The 23,537-nt window shown below is 46.2% G+C and overlaps 1 protein-coding gene across 1 annotated transcript; it reads right to left on the bottom strand.

Annotated features, from left to right (window-relative positions):
• Window positions 1-154: 154 nt before the first annotated feature.
• Window positions 155-21,622, bottom strand: LOC112235580. Its single transcript, XM_042325061.1, has 8 exons — window positions 21,370-21,622; window positions 16,418-16,484; window positions 16,029-16,137; window positions 15,730-15,874; window positions 13,630-13,800; window positions 11,452-13,413; window positions 11,147-11,312; window positions 155-525 (listed from the first exon to the last, which is right to left on the bottom strand). Exons 1-8 carry the CDS (start codon window positions 21,418-21,420, stop codon window positions 155-157), a joined length of 3,042 nt encoding a protein of 1,013 aa, XP_042180995.1. The 5' UTR covers window positions 21,421-21,622.
• Window positions 21,623-23,537: the final 1,915 nt, after the last annotated feature.

Genomic DNA, 23,537 nt, shown 5'->3' with positions numbered 1-23,537 from the left:
TGAGACAAGACGTCTCTGTTCCTGTATAAACTGTCTCTGTCTCCATCTCTGTACTGAGATAAGCTGTTTTTGACCCTGTCTCTGTACTGAGATAAGCTGTCAGCACTGGACTCAAGCCTCCCTGCCAGCTCTATAGTAGCCTGGGTAGAGACATTCACTCTGCTGTCTCTCTGATGTTGCTCAGTGGACTGTAGGTCCGGAAGCAAGCCAGGGTACTTTTTATTTTTGGACTCTGGTGCAGGGGCTGGTAGGATGGCTGGAGGCAATGAGGATCCTGCTGGGAGTCCTGGAGCACTGTGTTCTCCACTGAGATATCCAGGGGGCAGAGGGCCATCCTCAGACTGCCCTGGCTGGGAAACCTGTCTCTGTCTGGTCCCGGAGAGGGGGACAGGCAGCTCCTGGTGTTCTCTGCCTGGCTCCTTATGGGATGGAGATGGAGGCTGTCCACACTGAGAGGTAGAGACATGCTTGAGGCCACAGACAGCAGGCTGGACCTGGAGAACTCTCCTTTATGAGGGCTGTCGCCTGGGAACACCACAGAAGAGGAGAGGATGTTACTTGGGTCTAATCTTGAATGCTGACTGGTTAAAACCTCATTTCAGACAGTGTCTATTCCACAAGTTGTCACCGGCTAAATCTATGATGTTAAAATGCTTATTTACTCTGTTCCATCTGACTGTACAATCCACTGTCTCATCAGCCCAGCCAGGCAATTTATAAAGTTGACCTCTACTATATGGAGACGAGGGTCCACTAGTTTGAAGTGTTTCCAGATTCAGTTTGAAGTGATTGTGTTAGCTGTGTTGTTGGCTAGCTCCTCTGAACAACAGTGTCCTGATGAGAGAACACATTTTCTATACCAGGTGAAATTGCGCCTCATTAGCTCATTGTCATGGACGTATCCAAATAAATGTCACTAGAAAACAGCTTAAACAAATACAGCTACTGTTGTTATTCTGGCTACACTGTTTGACGTGACTGTAAATTAGCTGTAGTTGGCTAGCTAGCTAGCTAGCAAGGGATAAGAACGTTACCAGCCAGTCTGGCAATGGAACATTTAGAACGAACGACTGGGTCGGGTCCATAGATACAGAACAAAAAGACTGAACGACTGGGTCGTGTCCATTGATACAGAACACCAAGACTGAACGACTGAGTCGTGTCTCTGGCAACTGAACCAATAGAACGAAGGACCAGCTGGCTTGGGAAGCAACCCTATATTTGTTTTGGGACTATTTCTGGTGGAAGGATGAAATAATAAGAATAAATTCATAACATTGCCCTTTAGGATGGATATGGATGGATGGATGGATGGATGGATGGATACCTACCTACCTACCTACCTACCTACCTACCTACCTACCTACCTACCATCAGAAGGCTGTCCTTTAGGATGGCTACCTACCTACCATCAGAAGGCTGTCCTTTAGGATGGGTACCTACCTACCTACCTACCATCAGAAAACTGTCCTTTAGGATGGTTACCTACCTACCTACCATCAGAAGACTGTCCTTTAGGATGGTTACCTACCTACCTACCTACCAGAAGGCTGCCCTCCTAGAAAACTGTCCTTTAGGATGGTTACCTACCTACCTACCATCAGAAGACTGTCCTTTAGGATGGCTACCTACCTACCATCAGAAGACTGTCCTTTAGGATGGCTACCTACCTACCTACCTACCATCAGAAGACTGTCCTTTAGGATGGCTACCTACCTACCATCAGAAGGCTGTCCTTTAGGATGGTTACCTAACTACCATCAGAAGGCTGTCATTTAGGATGGTTAACTACCTACCTACCTACCATCAGAAGGCTGTCCTTTAGGATGGTTACCTACCTACCATCAGAAGGCTGTCCTTTAGGATGGGTACCTACCTACCATCAGAAGGCTGTCATTTAGGATGGTTACCTACCTACCTACCATCAGAAGGCTGTCCTTTAGGATGGTTACCTACCTACCATCAGAAGGCTGTCCTTTAGGATGGGTACCTACCTACCATCAGAAGGCTGTCATTTAGGATGGGTACCTACCTACCTACCATCAGAAGGCTGTCCTTTAGGATGGTTACCTACCTACCATCAGAAGGCTGTCCTTTAGGATGGCTACCTACCTACCTACCATCAGAAGGCTGTCCTTTAGGATGGTTACCTACATACCTACCTACCATCAGAAGGCTGTCCTTTAGGATGGTTACCTACCTACCATCAGAAGGCTGTCATTTAGGATGGTTACCTACCTACCTACCTACCATCAGAAGGCTGTCCTTTAGGATGGTTACCTACCTACCATCAGAAGGCTGTCCTTTAGGATGGCTACCTACCTACCATCAGAAGGCTGTCCTTTAGGATGGGTACCTACCTACCTACCATCAGAAGGCTGCCCTTTAGGATGGTTACCTACCTACCTACCTACCATCAGAAGACTGTCCTTTAGGATGGTTACCTACCTACCTACCTACCATCAGAAAACTGTCCTTTAGGATGGTTACCTACCTACCTACCATCAGAAGACTGTCCTTTAGGATGGCTACCTACCTACCTACCTACCTACCTACCATCAGAAGACTGTCCTTTAGGATGGCTACCTACCTACCATCAGAAGGCTGTCCTTTAGGATGGTTACCTAACTACCATCAGAAGGCTGTCATTTAGGATGGTTAACCTACCTACCTACCTACCATCATCAGAAGGCTGTCCTTTAGGATGGTTACCTACCTACCATCAGAAGGCTGTCTTTAGGATGGGTACCTACCTTTGTCAGGATGGTTACCTACCTACCATCAGAAGGCTGTCTTTAGGATGGTTACCTACCTACCTACCATCAGAAGGCTGTCCTTTAGGATGGTTACCTACCTACCTATCAGAAGGCTGTCCTTTAGGATGGTTACCTACCTACCATCAGAAGGCTGTCATTTAGGATGGGTACCTACCTACCTACCATCAGAAGGCTGTCCTTTAGGATGGTTACCTACCTACCATCAGAAGGCTGTCCTTTAGGATGGTTACCTACCTACCTACCATCAGAAGGCTGTCCTTTAGGATGGTTACCTACCTACCTACCATCAGAAGGCTGTCATTTAGGATGGTTACCTACCTACCATCAGAAGACTGTCCTTTAGGATGGTTACCTACCTACCTACCATCAGAAGGCTGTCCTTTAGGATGGGTACCTACCTACCATCAGAAGGCTGTCCTTTAGGATGGTTACCTACCTACCTACTGTCTACCTATCAGAAAGGCTGTCCCTTTAGGATGGTTACCTACCTACCTACCTACCATCAGAAGGCTGTCCTTTAGGATGGTTACCTACCTACCTACCATCAGAAGACTGTCCTTTAGGATGGGTACCCTACCATCAGAAGGCTGTCCTTTACCTACCTACCATCAGAAGGCTGTCCCTTTAGGATGGTTACCTACCTACCTACCATCAGAAAACTGTCCTTTAGGATGGTTACCTACCTACCTACCATCAGAAGACTGTCCTTTAGGATGGCTACCTACCTACCTACCTACCTACCTACCTACCTACCATCAGAAGGCTGTCCTTTAGGATGGTTACCTACCTACCTACCTACCATCAGAAAACTGTCCTTTAGGATGGTTACCTACCTACCTACCATCAGAAGACTGTCCTTTAGGATGGTTACCTACCTACCTACCTACCATCAGAAGGCTGTCATTTAGGATGGTTACCTACCTACCTACCATCAGAAGGCTGCCCTTTAGGATGGTTACCTACCTACCTACCATCAGAAGGCTGTCCTTTAGGATGGTTACCTACCTACCTACCATCAGAAGACTGTCCTTTAGGATGGTTACCTACCTACCTACCATCAGAAGACTGTCCTTTAGGATGGGTACCTACCTACCTACCATCAGAAGGCTGCCCTTTAGGATGGTTACCTACCTACCTACCATCAGAAAACTGTCCTTTAGGATGGTTACCTACCTACCTACCATCAGAAGACTGTCCTTTAGGATGGCTACCTACCTACCTACCATCAGAAGGCTGTCCTTTAGGATGGTTACCTACCTACCATCAGAAGGCTGTCCTTTAGGATGGGTACCTACCTACCATCAGAAGGCTGTCATTTAGGATGGTTACCTACCTACCTACCTACCATCAGAAGGCTGTCCTTTAGGATGGCTACCTACCTACCTACCATCAGAAGGCTGCCCTTTAGGATGGTTACCTACCTACCCACCATCAGAAGGCTGTCCTTTAGGATGGTTACCTACCTACCTACCATCAAAAGGCTGTCCTTTATGATGGGTACCTACCTACCTACCTACCATCAGAAGGCTGTCCTTTAGGATGGTTACCTACCTACCTACCATCAGAAGACTGTCCTTTAGGATGGTTACCTACCTACCATCAGAAGACTGTCCTTTAGGATGGTTACCTACCTACCATCAGAAGGCTGTCCTTTAGGATGGTTACCTACCTACCTACCTACCATCAGATCAGGCTGTCCTTTAGGATGGTTACCTACCTACCTACCATCAGAAGACTGTCCTTTAGGATGGTTACCTACCTACCTACCATCAGAAGGCTGTCCTTTAGGATGGTTACATCAGAACCTACCTACCATCAGAAGACTGTCCTTTAGGATGGTTACCTACCTACCTACCATCAGAAGGCTGTCCTTTAGGATGGGTACCTACCTACCATCAGAAGGCTGTCCTTTAGGATGGTTACCTACCTACCTACCATCAGAAGGCTGTCCTTTAGGATGGGTACCTACCTACCTACCTACCATCAGAAGACTGTCCTTTAGGATGGGTACCTACCTACCTACCTACCTACCATCAGAAGGCTGTCCTTTAGGATGGTTACCTACCTACCATCAGAAGGCTGTCATTTAGGATGGTTACCTACCTACCATCAGAAGACTGTCCTTTAGGATGGTTACCTACCTACCTACCATCAGAAGACTGTCCTTTAGGATGGTTACCTACCATCAGAAGGCTGTCCTTTAGGATGGTTACCTACCATCAGAAGGCTGTCCTTTAGGATGGTTACCTACCTACCATCAGAAGACTGTCCTTTAGGATGGTTACCTACCTACCATCAGAAGGCTGTCCTTTAGGATGGTTACCTACCTACCTACCTACCATCAGAAGGCTGTCCTTTAGGATGGTTACCTACCTACCTACCACCATCAGAAGGCTGTCCTTTAGGATGGTTACCTACCTACCTACCTACCATCAGAAGGCTGTCCTTTAGGATGGTTACCTACCTACCTACCATCAGAAGGCTGTCCTTTAGGATGGTTACCTACCTACCTCAGAAGGCTGTCCTTTAGGATGGTTACCTACTGTCCTTTAGGATGGTTACCTACCTACCTACCATCAGAAGACTGTCCTTTAGGATGGTTACCTACCTACCTACCTACCATCAGAAAACTGTCCTTTAGGATGGTTACCTACCTACCTACCATCAGAAGACTGTCCTTTAGGATGGTTAGGGATGGCTACCTACCATCAGAAGGCTGTCATTTAGGATGGGTACCTACCTACCTACCTCAGACCTACCCTACCTACCTACCATCAGAAGACTGTCCTTTAGGATGGTTACCTACCTACCATCAGAAGACTGTCCTTTAGGATGGTTACCTACCTACCATCAGAAGGCTGTCCTTTAGGATGGTTACCTACCTACCATCAGAAGGCTGTCATTTAGGATGGTTACCTACCTACCTACCATCAGAAGGCTGTCCTTTCAGAAGGCTGTCCTTTAGGATGGTTACCTACCTACCATCAGAAGGCTGTCCTTTAGGATGGTTACCTACCTACCTATCAGAAGGCTGTCCTTTAGGATGGTTACCTACCTACCACCATCAGAAGGCTGTCCTTTAGGATGGTTACCTACCTACCATCAGAAGGCTGTCCTTTAGGATGGGTACCTACCTACCATCAGAAGGCTGTCATTTAGGATGGGTACCTACCTACCTACCATCAGAAGGCTGTCCTTTAGGATGGTTACCTACCTACCATCAGAAGGCTGTCCTTTAGGGTGGTTACCTACCTACCATCAGAAGGCTGTCCTTTAGGATGGTTACCTACCTACCATCAGAAGGCTGTCCTTTAGGATGGTTACCTACCTACCATCAGAAGGCTGTCATTTAGGATGATTACCTACCGACCTACTTACCATCAGAAGGCTGTCCTTTAGGATGGTTACCTACCTACCATCAGAAGGCTGTCCTTTAGGATGGGTACCTACCTACCTACCAACCATCAGAAGGCTGTCCTTTATGATGGGTACCTACCTACCTACTTACCATCAGAAGGCTGTCCTTTAGGATGGTTACCTACCTACCATCAGAAGACTGTCCTTTACCATCAGAAGATGTCCTTTAGGATGGGTACCTACCTACCTACCATCAGAAGGCTGTCCCTTTAGGATGGTTACCTACCTACCTACCATCAGAAGACTGTCCTTTAGGATGGTTACCTACCTACCTACCTACCATCAGAAGACTGTCCTTTAGGATGGTTACCTACCTACCTCACCTACCATCAGAAGGCTGCCCTTTAGGATGGTTACCTACCTACCTACCACCTCAGAAGACCATCAGAAAACTGTCCTTTAGGATGGTTACCTACCTCAGAAGGCTGTCCTTTAGGATGGTTACCTATCAGAAGGCTGTCCTTTAGGATGGTTACCTACCTACCTACCATCAGAAGGCTGTCCTTTAGGATAGGATGGTTACCTACCTACCTACCATCAGAAGGCTGTCCTTTAGGATGGTTACCTACCTACCTACCATCAGAAGGCTGTCCTTTAGGATGGTTACCTACCTACCTACCTACCTACCATCAGAAGACTGAAGACTGTCCTTTAGGATGGTTACCTTACCTACCATCAGAAGACTGTCCTTTAGGGTGGACTGTACCTACCTACCTACCATCAGAAGGCTGTCCTTTAGGATGGTTACCTACCTACCTACCATCAGAAAACTGTCCTTTAGGATGGTTACCTACCTACCTACCATCAGAAGACTGTCCTTTAGGATGGTACCTACCTACCTACCATCAGAAGACTGTCCTTTAGGATGGCTACCTACCTACCATCAGAAGGCCTACCTACCATCAGAAGGCTGTCTGTCCTTTAGGATGGTTACCTACCTACCATCAGAAGGCTGTCCTTTAGGATGGTTACCTACCTACCATCAGAAGGCTGTCATTTAGGATGGTTACCTACCTACCTACCACCTACCATCAGAAGGCTGTCCTTTAGGATGGGTACCTACCTACCTACCCAACCATCAGAAGGCTGTCCTTTAGGATGGTTACCTACCTACCATCAGAAGGCTGTCCTTTAGGATGGTTACCTACCTACCTACCATCAGAAGGCTGTCCTTTAGGATGGGTACCTACCTACCTACCTACCACCTTTAGGATGGTTACTACCTACCTACCATCAGAAGACTGTCCTTTAGGATGGTTACCTACCTACCATCAGAAGACTGTCCTTTAGGATGGTTACCTACCTACCATCAGAAGGCTGTCCTTTAGGATGGTTACCTACCTACCTACCTACCATCAGAAGGCTGTCCTTTAGGATGGTTACCTACCTACCTACCATCAGAAGACTGTCCTTTAGGATGGTTACCTACCTACCTACCATCAGAAGGCTGTCATTTAGGATGGTTACCTACCTACCATCAGAAGACTGTCCTTTAGGATGGTTACCTACCTACCTACCATCAGAAGGTTGTCCTTTCAGGATGGAAGGCTGTCCTTTAGGATGGTTACCTACCTACCATCAGAAGGCTGTCCTTTAGGATGGTTACCTACCTACCTACCATCAGAAGGCTGTCCTTTAGGATGGGTACCTACCTACCTACCTACCATCAGAAGGCTGTCCTTTAGGATGGGTACCTACCTACCTACCTACCATCAGAAGGCTGTCCTTTAGGATGGTTACCTACCTACCATCAGAAGGCTGTCATTTAGGATGGTTACCTACCTACCATCAGAAGACTGTCCTTTAGGATGGTTACCTACCTACCTACCATCAGAAGACTGTACTTTAGGATGGTTACCTACCTACCTACCATCAGAAGGCTGTCCTTTAGGATGGTTACCTACCTACCATCAGAAGACTGTCCTTTAGGATGGTTACCTACCTACCATCAGAAGGCTGTCCTTTAGGATGGGTACCTACCTACCATCAGAAGGCTGTCATTTAGGATGGTTACCTACCTACCTACCTACCATCAGAAGGCTGTCCTTTAGGATGGGTACCTACCTACCTACCTACCATAAGAAGGCTGTCCTTTAGGATGGTTACCTACCTACCTACCATCAGAAGACTGTCCTTTAGGATGGTTACCTACCTACCATCAGAAGACTGTCCTTTAGGATGGTTACCTACCTACCTACCATCAGAAGGCTGTCCTTTAGGATGCGTACCTACCTAACATCAGAAGGCTGTCCTTTAGGATGGGTACCTACCTACCTACCATCAGAAGGCTGTCCTTTAGGATGGTTACCTACCTACCTACCATCAGAAGACTGTCCTTTAGGATGGTTACCTACCTACCTACCATCAGAAGACTGTCCTTTAGGATGGGTACCTACATACCTACCTACCATCAGAAGGCTGCCCTTTAGGATGGTTACCTACCTACCTACCATCAGAAAACTGTCCTTTAGGATGGGTACCTACCTACCTACCATCAGAAGGCTGTCATTTAGGATGGTTACCTACCTACCTACCATCAGAAGACTGTCCTTTAGGATGGTTACCTACCTACCTACCATCAGAAGGCTGTCCTTTAGGATGGTTACCTACCTACCATCAGAAGACTGTCCTTTAGGATGGTTACCTACCTACCATCAGAAGGCTGTCCTTTAGGATGGTTACCTACCTACCTACCATCAGAAGGCTGTCCTTTAGGATGGTTACCTACCTACCATCAGAAGGCTGTCCTTTAGGATGGGTACCTACCTACCATCAGAAGGCTGTCATTTAGGATGGTTACCTACCTACCTACCTACCATCAGAAGGCTGTCCTTTAGGATGGGTACCTACCTACCTACCAACCATCAGAAGGCTGTCTTTTATGATGGGTACCTACCAACCTACCATCAGAAGACTGTCCTTTAGGATGGGTACCTACCTACCTACCATCAGAAGGCTGTCCTTTAGGATGGTTACCTACCTACCTACCTACCTACCATCAGAAGACTGTCCTTTAGGATGGTTACCTACCTACCTACCATCAGAAGACTGTCCTTTAGGATGGGTACCTACCTACCTACCTACCATCAGAAGGCTGCCCTTTAGGATGGTTACCTACCTACCTACCATCAGAAAACTGTCCTTTAGGATGGTTACCTACCTACCTACCATCAGAAGACTGTCCTTTAGGATGGTTACCTACCTACCATCAGAAGGCTGCCCTTTAGGATGGTTACCTACCTACCTACCATCAGAAGGCTGTCCTTTAGGATGGTTACCTACCTACCATCAGAAGACTGTCCTTTAGGATGGTTACCTACCTACCTACCATCAGAAGACTGTCCTTTAGGATGGGTACCTACCTACCTACCATCAGAAGGCTGCCCTTTAGGATGGTTACCTACCTACCATCAGAAGGCTGTCCTTTAGGATGGTTACCTACCTACCATCAGAAGGCTGTCATTTAGGATGATTACCTACCGACCTACTTACCATCAGAAGGCTGTCCTTTAGGATGGGTACCTACCTACCTACCAACCATCAGAAGGCTGTCCTTTATGATGGGTACCTACCTACCTACTTACCATCAGAAGGCTGTCCTTTAGGATGGTTACCTACCTACCATCAGAAGACTGTCCTTTAGGATGGTTACCTACCTACCATCAGAAGACTGTCCTTTAGGATGGTTACCTACCTACCATCAGAAGGCTGTCTTTTAGGATGGTTACCAACCTACCTACCTACCATCAGAAGGCTGTCCTTTAGGATGGTTACCTACCTACCATCAGAAGACTGTCCTTTAGGATGGTTACCTACCTACCTACCATCAGAAGGCTGTCATTTAGGATGGTTACCTACCTACCTACCATCAGAAGGCTGTCCTTTAGGATGGCTACCTACCTACCTACCATCAGAAGGCTGTCCTTTAGGATGGTTACCTACCTACCATCAGAAGGCTGTCATTTCGGATGGTTACCTACCTACCATCAAAAGGCTGTCCTTTATGATGGGTACCTACCTACCTACCATCAGAAGGCTGTCCTTTAGGATGGGTACCTACCTACCATCAAAAGGCTGTCCTTTATGATGGGTACCTACCTACCTACCTACCATCAGAAGGCTGTCCTTTAGGATGGTTACCTACCTACCTACCATCAGAAGACTGTCCTTTAGGATGGTTACCTACCTACCATCAGAAGACTGTCCTTTAGGATGGTTACCTACCTACCATCAGAAGGCTGTCCTTTAGGATGGTTACCTACCTACCTACCATCAGAAGACTGTCCTTTAGGATGGTTACCTACCTACCAACAGAAGGCTGTCCTTTAGGATGGTTACCTACCTACCTACCATCAGAAGGCTGTCCTTTAGGATGGTTACCTACCTACCTACCATCAGAAGACTGTCCTTTAGGATGGTTACCTACCTACCTACCATCAGAAGGCTGTCATTTAGGATGGTTACCTACCTACCTACCATCAGAAGACTGTCCTTTAGGATGGTTACCTACCTACCTACCATCAGAAGGCTGTCATTTAGGATGGTTACCTACCTACCTACCATCAGAAGGCTGTCCTTTAGGATGGGTACCTACCTACCTACCATCAGAAGGCTGTCCTTTATGATGGGTACCTACCTACTTACCATCAGAAGGCTGTCTTTAGGATGGTTACCTACCTACCTACCATCAGACGGCTGTCCTGTAGGATGGTTACCTACCTACCTACCTACCATCAGAAGGCTGTCTTTAGCATGGTTACCTACCTACCTACCTACCATCAGAAGACTGTCCTTTAGGATGGTTCCCTACCTACCTACCATCAGAAGGCTGTCCTTTAGGATGGTTACCTACCTACCTACCTACCTTCAGAAGGCTGTCCTTTAGGATGGTTACCTACCTACCTACCTACCTTCAGAAGGCTGTCCTTTAGGATGGTTACCTACCTACCTACCTTCAGAAGGCTGTGTGCTCTTGGTTGGCGTGCCAGTGGCTGTGGATCCCTTTATGGTGCACAGATCAGTGGGAGAGAACTCTGGCTCTCTGATTGGCCCTCGAGGTCCAAAGGGATTGAGGATCGTAGAAGGAGATTGGTCGATCCCAAGGTTGTGAAGGTACATCTGCAGATCAGAATCAAAACAGTCATATACAGTGAATCCATGAGAATATGTCATTGTATAGATATGCTATTTTCAGATCAACAAAGCAGCTGACATTGGACAGCATCCCTCCTCACATAAGTTGTAAAATGAGTCTTACCGGAATCCTTTCTTCAATGTTGAGCTCCCTCTCCCTGTGTGGTGAGGATGGTTTGGAGGACCAGTACGGGGCATAGTTATCCACCTCCAGACTGACCACAGAAGAAGAAGCAGCCCTGACGGACACCTCAAAGTTCTGCCCACTGTGGCCACTGTCCCGGGAGCTGGAGAGGACGTCTCGCTTTGATGACACGTTATTGAAGCGTCCCAGGCTGATGAAGGGAGAGGGCTCCGTTGGAGCACCACTGGGCTGTTCAGGTCCACCTCCTGACTGAACCCTGTCTGACCCTCCCCGGCTCCTCTCCAACTCCCTGGGCTGCCCTGTAGCACTCTCCTCCTCTGGCTGTGTCTGGCTGCTGTCCTGGTCAGTGTGTGTCTGTGCATGCTGAGCTCTCTGGATAGACGTGACCACTGTGTTGAGGGAGGAGTGGGACTGAGACCTGCCCAGGGGGGATGGCCCTCCTACAGGCCCTGCTGTGTCCTCTCTCTCAGGAAGACCACTACCTGCTGCCTCCCCTCTGCTAGGGGAGGAGGGTCCAGATTCACACATGCTGAGGGTCTGGTTGCCCAGCTGTGGAAGAGTCAACATACGGGTCAGAGAGTCAGAGACTGCATCGTAGGCCTTCTGCTTGGGAGAGACCCCGGAGAAGCCCTGAAGAGACAAGTTGTCATAGAACGACATCTTGTTTGAACTTTGGTTGGCCTTCCAAGCATCAACCTTTTGTAGGTAGTTAAGACTGGGGAGAGAATGGTGGCTTCTTCCTGAGGGCTCCTGTACTGTCTCTCTGGCAGGCAGAGGGGGGTCCCGGACAGGGGTGGCTCTATCAGGCAGGGTGTCTACAGCAGGCTGGGGCTGGGAGGAGACTCTGGAGCCTGAGGAGCGCTGAGAGACCTCCATGTTAAAGCTGAGGGCAGACAGCTTAGTGCTGGATCTGACTGGAGCGTGGAGGAACACACCTGGGGTGGACTGGGACACGGGCTGGGGGAGAAGGCTCAGGAACGAGACGTCTGGTTCTGTGCCTGTCTGGTTCCCTGAGGACCAGAGGTCTCCCTCCCTATGGCCTCGCTCCACACTGAACCCTGCTGAAAACTGGGGCCCGACCCCAGCCCCTGGCCCTAACACACTGGCCCGTAGCCCTCTGGTCACGCTCAACCTCCCTTTGGCGGATCCAGTGGTTGAAACGTTAGGTGTATTGGTGACAATGTCAGGTGTGTTGACTTCACTGTGTGAGGAGGGTATGGGCCCACGGCTGGTACCTCCCCGGGTCTCTGCTCCAGGCTCAGAGTCCAGACTCCTCTCTAGCTCCGAGCAGAGCTGCCTGCGGGACGCATTACTGCTTTCGTCCGGCTGGCTGCTCAGGGAACGGATGGTGATGTTGGAAATTTCAGACATCCGTGAAGACGGTTTACTTTTGAGTTTCTCTATCTTCTCAGGTGAGACGGAGGCTCCTCCTTGAGGGCCTTCTCTTCTCCCTGTGACTGGCGGTGACACATCAGGCAGCAGCTCAGGTGAGACGTCAGGCAGCAGCTCAGGTGAGACGTCAGGCAGCAGCTCAGGTGAGACGTCAGGCAGCAGCTCAGGTGAGACGTCAGGCAGCAGCTCAGGTGAGACGTCAGGCAGCAGCTCAGGTGAGACGTCAGGCAGCAGCTCAGGTGAGACGTCAGGCAGCAGCTCAGGTGAGACGTCAGGCAGCGCTCTTTGGCTCACATCCCTCTCTTCTCTCAAGCCATCTGGTTTGGAAACACAGCGGTCACTCCTGGATTCTCCCCCAAAGAAGTTAGTCCTGTTGCGAGAGGTCTCAGAGGCAGAGGAGACGGCACTGCTGCTACCGCTGGGCATGCCAACGTCCTTCTGGAGCAGATCCAGCAGCTTTCTGACAGGGATGTCCCCGCTGAGGAACGAAGCGTTGTCGTCAGGGAACACGGCCAGAGGTCTGTCTGGGTCAAGGAGACTGGTACGTGTCTAGTGATCAGAATCAGAAACCGCCTTTATTCGTCAAGGACATTTACATATACACAGAATTTTACTTGGTGATATGGTAATGCCAGCATTAGAGAAAATATAGAGACAGAATATAGATGGAGGAATTTATACAGTATACATATAGTATACTATATATATATATATATAAAATTCTATATAATATAGATCTTCCCCCTCCCTGCCCCCGACCAGTACCCCAGAAAGATGAGTCTTCTGCCCCTCGTTATCCCTGACGGTGGCTGGGTAGCGGTCCTCCCCTGGTTGTCCCAACCCGTCACCAGGGGACATGCTGTGTTCGGAGAGGGAGCAGCAGCTACTGGCCCTCTCCTCTGACCGAGACAGGGTGGAGGTGTGACCCAGAGGGTGCTGAGACAGAAAGCATAAATCGTACCAAACACAAAACAAACCAGCTATGGACACTAATTGGGGCAGCAGGTAGCCTCGAGATTAGAGCATTAGGCCAGTAGATGAAAAGTCGCTGGTTTGAATCCCAGAGCAGACAAGAGGAAAAATATGTCACTTGTGCCCTTCAGCAAGGCACTTAACCCTAATTGCTTCAGGGGAGCTGGTGACAATGGTGACCCTGGCCCCACTACCTAGGGGTGTCTAAGGGGGAGTTGGGATATGCGAGAACCACATTTCCAATACACACTTGTACCAGTGTCTAACAGGACAAATATAAACACCCCCTAAATTATTATTATAATTGTCTTGTTGCTACCAGATCCACTAAACAATATCACCAGACAATGTTGATTTTCTGTTTATTCTTTGTTTTCTCTGACGGTGTTAGCTCTGTGATCTGGTGGTGTTAGCTCTGTGATCTGGTGGTGTTGGCTCTGTGATCTGGTGGTGTTAGCTCTGTGATCTGGTGGTGTTGGCTCTGTGATCTGGTGGTGTTAGCTCTGTGATCTGGTGGTGTTAGCTCTGTGATCTGGTGGTGTTGGCTCTGTGATCTGGTGGTGTTGGCTCTGTGATCTGGTGGTGTTGGCTCTGTGATCTGGTGGTGTTGGCTCTGTGATCTGGTGGTGTTGGCTCTGTGATCTGGTGGTGTTAGCTCTGTGATCTGGTGGTGTTAGCTCTGTGATCTGGTGGTGTTGGCTAGCTCTGTGATCTGGTGGTGTTGGCTCTGTGATCTGGTGGTGTTGGCTCTGTGATCTGGTGGTGTTGCTCTGTGATCTGGTGGTGTTGGCTCTGTGATCTGGTGGTGTTGGCTCTTTAGCTCTGATCTGGTGGTGTTGGCTACATTTAGCTCTGTGATCTGGTGGTGTTGGCTCTGTGATCTGGTGGTGTTGGCTCTGTGATCTGGTGGTGTTGGCTCTGTGATCTGGTGGTGTTGGCTACATTTAGCTCTGTGATCTGGTGGTGTTGGCTCTGTGATCTGGTGGTGTTTGCTCTGTGATCTGGTGGTGTTGGCTCCTGTGAATCTGGTGGTGTTAGCTCTCCTGATCTGGTGGTGTTAGCTCTGTGATCTGGCCCTGGTGTTAGGACTACCTGACATGATGATCTGGTCCACCTGGTGTTGGCTACATTTAGCTCTGTGATCTGGTCATTTATGTGTTGGCTCTGTGATCTGGTGGTGTTAGCCTGGTTCATTTAGCTCTGTGATCTGGTGGTGTTGGCTACATTTAGCTCTGTGATCTGGGGTTTTAGGTGTTTCTGTACAGCACTTTGAGCTCTGTGATCTGGGGTGTTAAATACATTTGATTTGAGCTCTGTGATCTGGTGGTGTTAGCTCTGTGATCTGGTGGTGTTGGCTCTTTAGCTGATCTGGTGGTGTTAGCTCTGTGATCTGGTGGTGTTAGCTCTGTGATCTGGTGGTGTTGGCTACATTTAGCTCTGTGATCTGGTGGTGCTGGCTCTGTGATCTGGTGGTGTTAGCTACATTTAGCTCTGTGATCTGGTGGTGTTGGCTCTGTGATCTGGTGGTGTTGGCTACATTTAGCTCTGTGATCTGGTGGTGTTGGCTACATTTAGCTCTGTGATCTGGTGGTGTTGGCTCTGTGATCTGGTGGTGTTCTGGCTCTTTAGCTGTGATCTGGTGGTGTTGGCTCTGTGATCTGGTGGTGTTGGCTCTGTGATCTGGTGGTGTTGGCTACATTTGGCTCTGTGATCTGGTGGTGTTGGCTACATTTAGCTCTGTGATCTGGTGGTGTTGGCTCTGTGATCTGGTGGTGTTGGCTCTGTGATCTGGTGGTGTTGGCTACATTTGGCAGGCTAGCACAGTAACAGGGACAAGAAGTAGCAAGCATTGGTTACTATATGAAGGTTACAGGTAGACAAAGATCAGCTGACCTCAGACAGGGTGGAGTTGTAAGCTAGAGGATGCTGGGACAGAGAGGAATGCTGAGGGACAGACGGCTGGACAACGCCGCTACTGCCCCTCTTGGCCTGTGGTATCAGAAACCTCTCGGAGGCTACAGACACGTCTGGAGACCCCCTGACAAGACAAACAGGAGACGTGCATAACACAAGCATGGGTTACTTTTCAATAACCTAAAACTATTCATGCTGATATAGTGACCTTTGTTCCTTATAGTAATGAAACTATTATTTTAATAAACTGTTTTATTTTCTAATGAAGAAAGCGTTACCTTAAAGGGGCAAACTCTAAGTCTGTTGTTTGTTGGAAGAGAGAGTATCCCGAGAAGTCATACTCTGGTAGCAGAGCAAGGGCAGGTGACAGACGACTATCCTGAAATTCTAATGAAAAAAAAAAAATAAAAATATCAACATATTAAAAACAACGACATGTATTACGATGTTATCTCTACCATTGCTGGTGATTAATTCATCTGTGAGACCCATGTTACAAAACATAACAGAAAGGTTGTTTTATGACAGACAACTAGGTTCAAAGAACAAAATCTGTCATCTAGTTGTTGGAGTTGCCAGTGCCTTGTCATGTTGAACGTGTGTCTGTACGTATGGTTGGCACAGTGCCGAGACTGACCCTCCATAGCACGATGGACTCGTGTCTTACCCAGACCCAGGAACTGACTCCTGTCCTCTTCTGCTGGGAGATGGAACCATGACTCGGTCCTCTGAAACTTAGAAGGAAACAACAAAACACCAACTCCTCAATAAAACCGCAACATCACAGAATAAAACAGTAACTCTTCAAACAACAGTTCATGTTCAGAACATAGGAGCATTAGTATTAGCATTAGCATTAGTATTAGCATTAGCATTAGCATTAGCATTCGTATTAGCATTAGCATTAGCACATCGGCATAGCTATAGCTAGTTGCTATTAATTGTGGATCATAGACAGCTCCAGCAACCTAATAGCTGAAAAGTTATGTTGACTGGCTAGCCCTTGGCCATGACTCTCAGTTCCATTACATTACACACAACAGTAATTCTGTAGGGAATAATATATATATATACTTTTTATTTTATTTTTAGAAAGAGCCCCAACACTCGGTTTGAACATTAACATGCATCGCTTCCCGGAACAGTTTTGGAACCACAGGAAGGTCCTTAATAGTATTTTGTATTTATTATGGATCCCCATTAGTTCCTGCCAAGGCATCAGCTACCCTTCCTGGGGTTTATTATGGATCCCCATTAGTTTCTGCCAAGGCAGCAGCTACTCTTCCTGGGGTTTATTATGGATCCCCATTAGTTCCTGCCAAGGCAGCAGCTACTCTTCCTGGGGTTTATTATGGATCCCCATTAGTTCCTGTCAAGGAGGCAGCTACTCTTCCTGGGGTTTATTATGGATCCCCATTAGTTCCTGCCAAGGCAGCAGCTACTCTTCCTGGGGTTTATTATGGATCCCCATTAGTTACTGCCAAGGCAGCAGCTACTCTTCCTGGGGTTTATTATGGATCCCCATTAGTTCCTGCCAAGACAGCAGCTACTCTTCCTGGGGTTTATTATGGATCCCCATTAGTTCCTGCCAAGGCAGCAGCTACTCTTCCTGGGGTTTATTATCAATCCCCAGTAGTTCCTGCGAAGGCAGCAGCTACTCTTGCTGGAGTTTATTACGGATCCCCATTAGTTCCTGCCAAGGCAGCAGCTACTCTTCCTGAGGTTTATTATGGATCCCCATTAGTTCCTGCCAAGGCAGCAGCTGCTCTTCCTGGGGTCTAGCAAAATGAAGGCAGTTTTACAATTTTAAAAACATTACAATACATTTACAACAGATTTCCCAGCACACTCAGTGCCCTCTGGCCCCTACTCTACTACCACATATCTACAACACAACATCCATGTGTACGTGTGTGTATAGTGTGTATGTTATTGTGTGTGTCTGTCTGTGCCCGTTTGTGTCTCTTCACAGTCCCCACTGCTCCATAAGGTGTATTCAAATATTATTTTTATATATTTTTTATCTCATTGTATTGCTTGTGTCAGGTACCTGATGTGGAATAGGGTTCCATGTAGTCATGTCTCTATGTTGTACTGTGCACCTCCCTTAGTCTGTTCTGAACTTGGGGACTGTGAAGAGACCTCTGGTGGCATGTCTTGTGGGGTAGTCAGGGTGTCTGAGCTGTGTGACAGTAGTTCAAACAGACAGCTCGGTGATTTCAACATGTCAATAGCTCTCACAAATGCAAGTAGTGATGAAGGCAGAGAGATTGACATGCATATGATTAATGTTAGCTCTTTGTGTACATCCAAGGGCCAACCGTGTTGCCCTGTTCAAAATCAAATAGTTCTGAGCAAATCTTCTCTAGTCCCTCATTCTAGCACCTAACTACACCACTGAACAGTAGTTCAGGTGTGACAAAACCAGGGCCTGTAGGACCTGCCTTGTTGATAGTGTTGTTAAGAAGGTAGAAACTAGGGTCTGTAGGACCTGCCTTGTTGATAGTGTTGTTAAGAAGGTAGAAACTCTTCCTGTAGGACCTGCCTAATTGATAGTGTTTTAAGAATTTTAAAAACATTAGGACCTACATTTACAAGTGATTTCCCAAGGTAGAAACTCAGTGCCTGTGGACCTGCCTTGTTGATAGTGTTGTTAAGAAGGTAGAAACATCCTGTAGGACCTGCCTTGTGATAGTGTTGTTAAGAAGGTAGAAACTGGGTCTGTCTGTGCCTTGTGATAGTGTTGTTAAGAGTCCCCACTGGGTCCATAAGGTGTATTGAAATAGTGTTTTTAAGAATTTTTTAACTCATCTGTAGGACCTGCCTTGTATCAGTGTTGTTAAGAAGGTAGAAACTAGGGTCTGTAGGACATGTCCTATGTTGATAGTGTTGTTAAGAAGGTAGAAACTAGGGGACTGTAGGACCTGCCTTGTTGATAGTGTTGTTAAGAAGGTAGAAACTAGGGTCTGTAGGACCTGCCTAGTTGATAGTGTTGTTAAGAAGGTAGAAACGAGGGCCTGTAGGACCTGCCTTGTTTATAGTGTTGTTAAGAAGGTAGAAACTAGGGCCTGTAGGACCTGCCTTGTTGATAGTGTTGTTAAGAAGGTAGAAACTAGGCCTGAGGACCTGCCTTGTTGATAGTGTTGTTAAGAAGGTAGAAACTAGGGTCTGTAGGACCTGCCTTGTTGATAGTGTTGTTAAGAAATAGAAACTAGGGTCTGTAGGACCTAACTAGTTGAACAGTTGTTAAGGTGTGAGAAACCAGGGCCTGTAGGACCTTCCTTGTTGATAGTGTTGTTAAGAAGGTAGAAACTAGGGTCTGTAGGACCTGCCTTGTTGATAGTGTTGTTAAGAAGGTAGAAACTAGGGCCTGTAGGACCTGCCTTGTTGATAGTGTTGTTAAGAAGGTAGAAACTAGGGTCTGTAGGACCTGCCTTGTTGATAGTGTTGTTAAGAAGGTAGAAACTAGGGTCTGTAGGACCTGCCTTGTTGATAGTGTTGTTAAGAAGGTAGAAACTAGGGTCTGTAGGACCTGCCTAGTTGATAGTGTTGTTAAGAAGGTAGAAACGAGGGCCTGTAGGACCTGCCTTGTTGATAGTGTTGTTAAGAAGGTAGAAACTAGGGCCTGTAGGACCTGCCTTGTTGATAGTGTTGTTAAGAAGGTAGAAACTAGGGCCTGTAGGACCTGCCTTGTTGATAGTGTTGTTAAGAAGGTAGAAACTAGGGTCTGTAGGACCTGCCTTGTTGATAGTGTTGTTAAGAAGGTATAAACTAGGGCCTGTAGGACCTGCCTTGTTGATAGTGTTGTTAAGAAGGTAGAAACTAGGGCCTGTAGGACCTGTCTTGTTGATAGTGCTGTTAAGAAGGTAGAAACTAGGGCCTGTAGGACCTGCCTTGTTGATAGTGTTGTTAAGAAGGCAGAGCAGCGCATTATTATGGACAGACTTCTCCCCATTTTAACTACTGTTGTATCAACATGTTTCGACCATGACAGTTCACAATCCAGGGTTACAACCAAGCAGTTTAGTCAACTTAACTTGCTCAATTTCTACATTATCTTTCATATCGGCGAGAATTTGTAAAACAATTAAATAAATAAAAAGGTGACATTGATACACACATTTATAGGGTTAGTGTTCCCACACGGCCATATCTCCATGTTACAGTGCATGTTTACGGAAGACAGAGGGACCACATGATCGAATTAGCTATCTGTCTTGCATGCTCCTAACACTTGTGTGTAACAGAAGGCCACCAGAAACGTGTTCACTAAAGAAATACTGTCGGCTGCCACTGTGATTAAGCCGGTTAACACACTATATACAGGAAGTGTATATTTTTAATTTGTGAATTTATGTTGATGTGATATGAAAGTAAAAGGGCTTTGTGTTTCTAGAGCCGTATCGCAATTGAGAAGCGATTCAAGTTTAGATTTTATTTATTTATTTATCCGTTATTTTACCAGGTAAGTTGACTGAGAACACATTCTCATTTGCAGCAACGACCTGGGGAACAGTTACAGGGGAGAGGAGGGGGATGAATGAGCCAATTGTAAACTGGGGATTATTAGGTGACCGTGATGGTTTGAGGGCCAGAGTGGGAATTTAGATGGAGTATTTGACTGTTAGATCCAGTCTACCTGTGAAAATAAGTTTAGTTTGCTTGTTACTGTGTCTTAATTAACATTACTAACTACCTATTAGGTTTGAGTGGTTAGGGAAAAACTATTTGGGCAAAGCAGGCAAGACATGTGACATGTTTTATGGGTCAAATAAATGTAGCTAATCTACTTAATGTTTCTGTAGAAAACCCACACCACTGTGCTCCTTGTTCTATGTGACTGTACTAATGTATGTAACGTTAGCCGTGTTACTGGTAGCTACGTTAGCCGCGTTACTGGTAACTAAGTTAGCCGTGTTACTGGTAACTACGTTAGCCGTGTTATTGGTAACTAAGATAGCCGTGTTACTGGTACCTAAGGTAGCCGTGTTACAGGTAGCTAAGCTAGCCGTGTTACTGGTACCTAAGTTAGCCGTGTTACAGGTAGCTAAGCTAGCCGTGTTACTGGTACCTAAGTTAGCCGTGTTACAGGTAGCTAAGCTAGCCGTGTTACTGGTAGCTAAGTTAGCCGTATTACTGGTAGCTAAGCTAGCCGTGTTACTGGTACCTAAGTTAGCCGTGTTACAGGTAGCTAAGCTAGCCGTGTTACAGGTAGCTAAGCTAGCCGTGTTACTGGTAGCTAAGTTAGCCGTATTACTGGTAGCTAAGTTAGCCGTGTTACTGGTAGCTAAGTTAGCCGTATTACTGGTAGCTAAGTTAGCCGTATTACTGGTAGCTAAGCTAGCCGTGTTACTGGTAGCTAAGTTAGCCGTATTACTGGTAGCTAAGCTAGCCGTATTACTGGTAGCTAAGCTAGCCACTTTACTGGTAGCTAATGCTAATGTTAGCCATCTCGGTTAGATAACGTCGTTAGCCAGTTAACGTGAATCAAAAGGGGGTGATTTCCGCATTTGTCTCGGCTAAACTCCTGTTATTTTATACCTCGGTCGCCTGTAACTTTGCGCACAACAAAGATTGCCTGTTTATTGTAGCTAATACAACAAAATGAACACTTCTTACTCTGTTTACATCTGCCTCGTCTGCGGGAGAAGTTGGCTCCTGAGGCTCCATGTTGCTGTTGTCTCGGAGCCAGGGACGCTTCGCTTCTTTCACAGTTCGTATGGAAGAGCGGTTGCTAAGTTCCTTCACAGTTCGTATCGAAGAGCGGTTGCTAAGTTCCTTCACAGTTCGTATCGAAGGGCGGTTGCTAAGATCCTTCACAGTTCGTATCGAAGGGCGGTTGCTAAGGAAGCCCGCAAATCTTGAGCGGGAGATTCGCTGAAAAGGAACAAGAAACAAGTTTAAATCTGTGTCACTGCGACATCTAACGCAGTGGAAGAGCAAAAGCATGTAGAGGGTTGAATTATGAGTATTTCTAATTTAAAAAAAAATCATTATTATATTAATTTATTTACAATGTTTGACATATATCTGTAATCTTATACTAAACACAACAAATATTTAGTGAAATAATGCCCGAAAGGACATTGTAGTTTTGAAGGTTGCTTCCACATTAACGTTAGCTGAAAGTCTCAACTTTTGACCAACAAGAAAAACATCTTTGAGGCATAGCAATCTTTCATAGAAACATTATTTGTAGCTCTTTTATTTTATTCTAATTTGGCCAACAGTAGTAACCACGGAAGAATGGCCCAATAGTTAACTATTAGATGTGTTTGTTTGCTGACAGTCACGGAAACAATGCGCCCTTTTCAATGCGGCAGGAGTCGGTGAGTTGAGTCTGGATGGCCTGCAACAATGACAACAAACCGACACGTGGAGAATCGGACGTGGCTCGTTTCAGCTTCATCTCGTTATTGATACCATGTCTTGTTTTGAGATGGTTTTGACTGATTTTCAAGTCAATGCTACAATTACAACTATAAGGCTGGTTTTACAGTCCGCCTATCGACATCATAAACATTATATTGTCGTCCAACATCAAACTTGTCGTTATGAAAAAAGTATAAATACAAAACGAGAGCCTCTGCATGACATCAGCAGCCTGGTGCTCCAAATAGTAAACTGTCTCTAATTTAACACCAATAAACACATCTGTTTTAAAATGTATTCAGTAAATGCAAGCCAGGCAACTAAAAGCAATGTTTTGGTCTAGCCGGTATGGTGAGAACTTGAGATCAATTGATATGCGACGAAATGAGGCCCCTGTTGGCAGAGATGGGTATGTTGCACTGGTATGTTGCTAATATATTTGAGACCAGTATATTGCAGTTAATTTTGTCTTTGACTTAATAAGTCAAATATATTTTTTTGTAGTAAAACAGGGAAACAACGAGTGCCAGACAGTTCTCATTGGAACATACCGGATGGGGGCTTTGTTTACTACTCACCAGTGTTTGGAATACATTGAGCTCGTTGATAAAACACCACAGGATGCCTTTTTCACACTTATTTGTCAAAGGTGGTTCTGTGTAAACTGTCGTTTCCAGCTTTTGAACAAAAAGTTGTGTCACTTCAAAATGTCCATGTTTTTGAAAGAAAAGCACATTTTTTTGGGACCATTAAAATAATATCAAATTGATCAGAAATACAGTGTAGACATTGTTAATGTTGTAAATGACTATTGTAGCTGGAAACAGCAGATTTTTTATGGAATATCTACATAGGCGTACAGAGGCCCATTATCAGCAACCATATATATATAATAGCGCAGTCTACCTTATCAAAAGCTTTGGCCAAGTCAATAGAAATAGCAGCACAACATTGCTTAGAATCAAGGGCAATGGTGACATCATTGAGGACCATTACGGTTGCAGTGACACATCCATAACCTGAGCAGAAACCAGATTGCATACCAGAGAGAATACTATAGATATCAAGAAAGTTTTTCCAACACTTCTTGGGGTTAGACACTGTTCCTAGGCCGTCATTGAAAATAAGAATTTGTTCTTAACTGACTTGCCTAGTAAAATAAAGGTAAAATAAAATAAAATAAAAAAATAGGAATCCTGACTTAATGAAGTGGTGATTAGAGCTCAGCCATGTGCTTCTTGTCAGTAACAACGACATCAACATTAAGGGACATGTGCTCCTTGTCAGTAACAACGACATCATCATTAAGGGACATGGGCAGCTGTGAGGAGGAGGGTTAATACACCAGGTCTTTAACTGTTTTCCAGAACTTCTTGGGGTTCGACTCACAGAGAGAGAACTGCTCCTTAAAGTAA

This window comes from Oncorhynchus tshawytscha, linkage group LG08 (assembly GCF_018296145.1).
Source record: "Oncorhynchus tshawytscha isolate Ot180627B linkage group LG08, Otsh_v2.0, whole genome shotgun sequence".
NCBI classification, from domain to species: Eukaryota; Metazoa; Chordata; class Actinopteri; order Salmoniformes; family Salmonidae; genus Oncorhynchus; species Oncorhynchus tshawytscha.
This window is presented reverse-complemented; position numbering and strand designations above follow the sequence as displayed.

What these genes read in the sequence shown, in the direction of transcription:
- LOC112235580 (XM_042325061.1), bottom strand. Translation starts at nt 21,420, where the DNA reads ATGGAGCCTCAGGAGCCAACTTCTCCCGCAGACGAGGCAGATGTAAAC. An exon ending in ACGAGGCAGATGTAAACAGA is followed by an intron (nt 16,485 to 21,369) that starts GTAAGAAGTGTT and finishes TTTCCTTCTAAG; the next exon opens with TTTCAGAGGACCGAGTCATG. An exon ending in TTAGAGTTTGCCCCTTTAAG is followed by an intron (nt 15,875 to 16,028) that starts GTAACGCTTTCT and finishes TTGTCTTGTCAG; the next exon opens with GGGGTCTCCAGACGTGTCTG.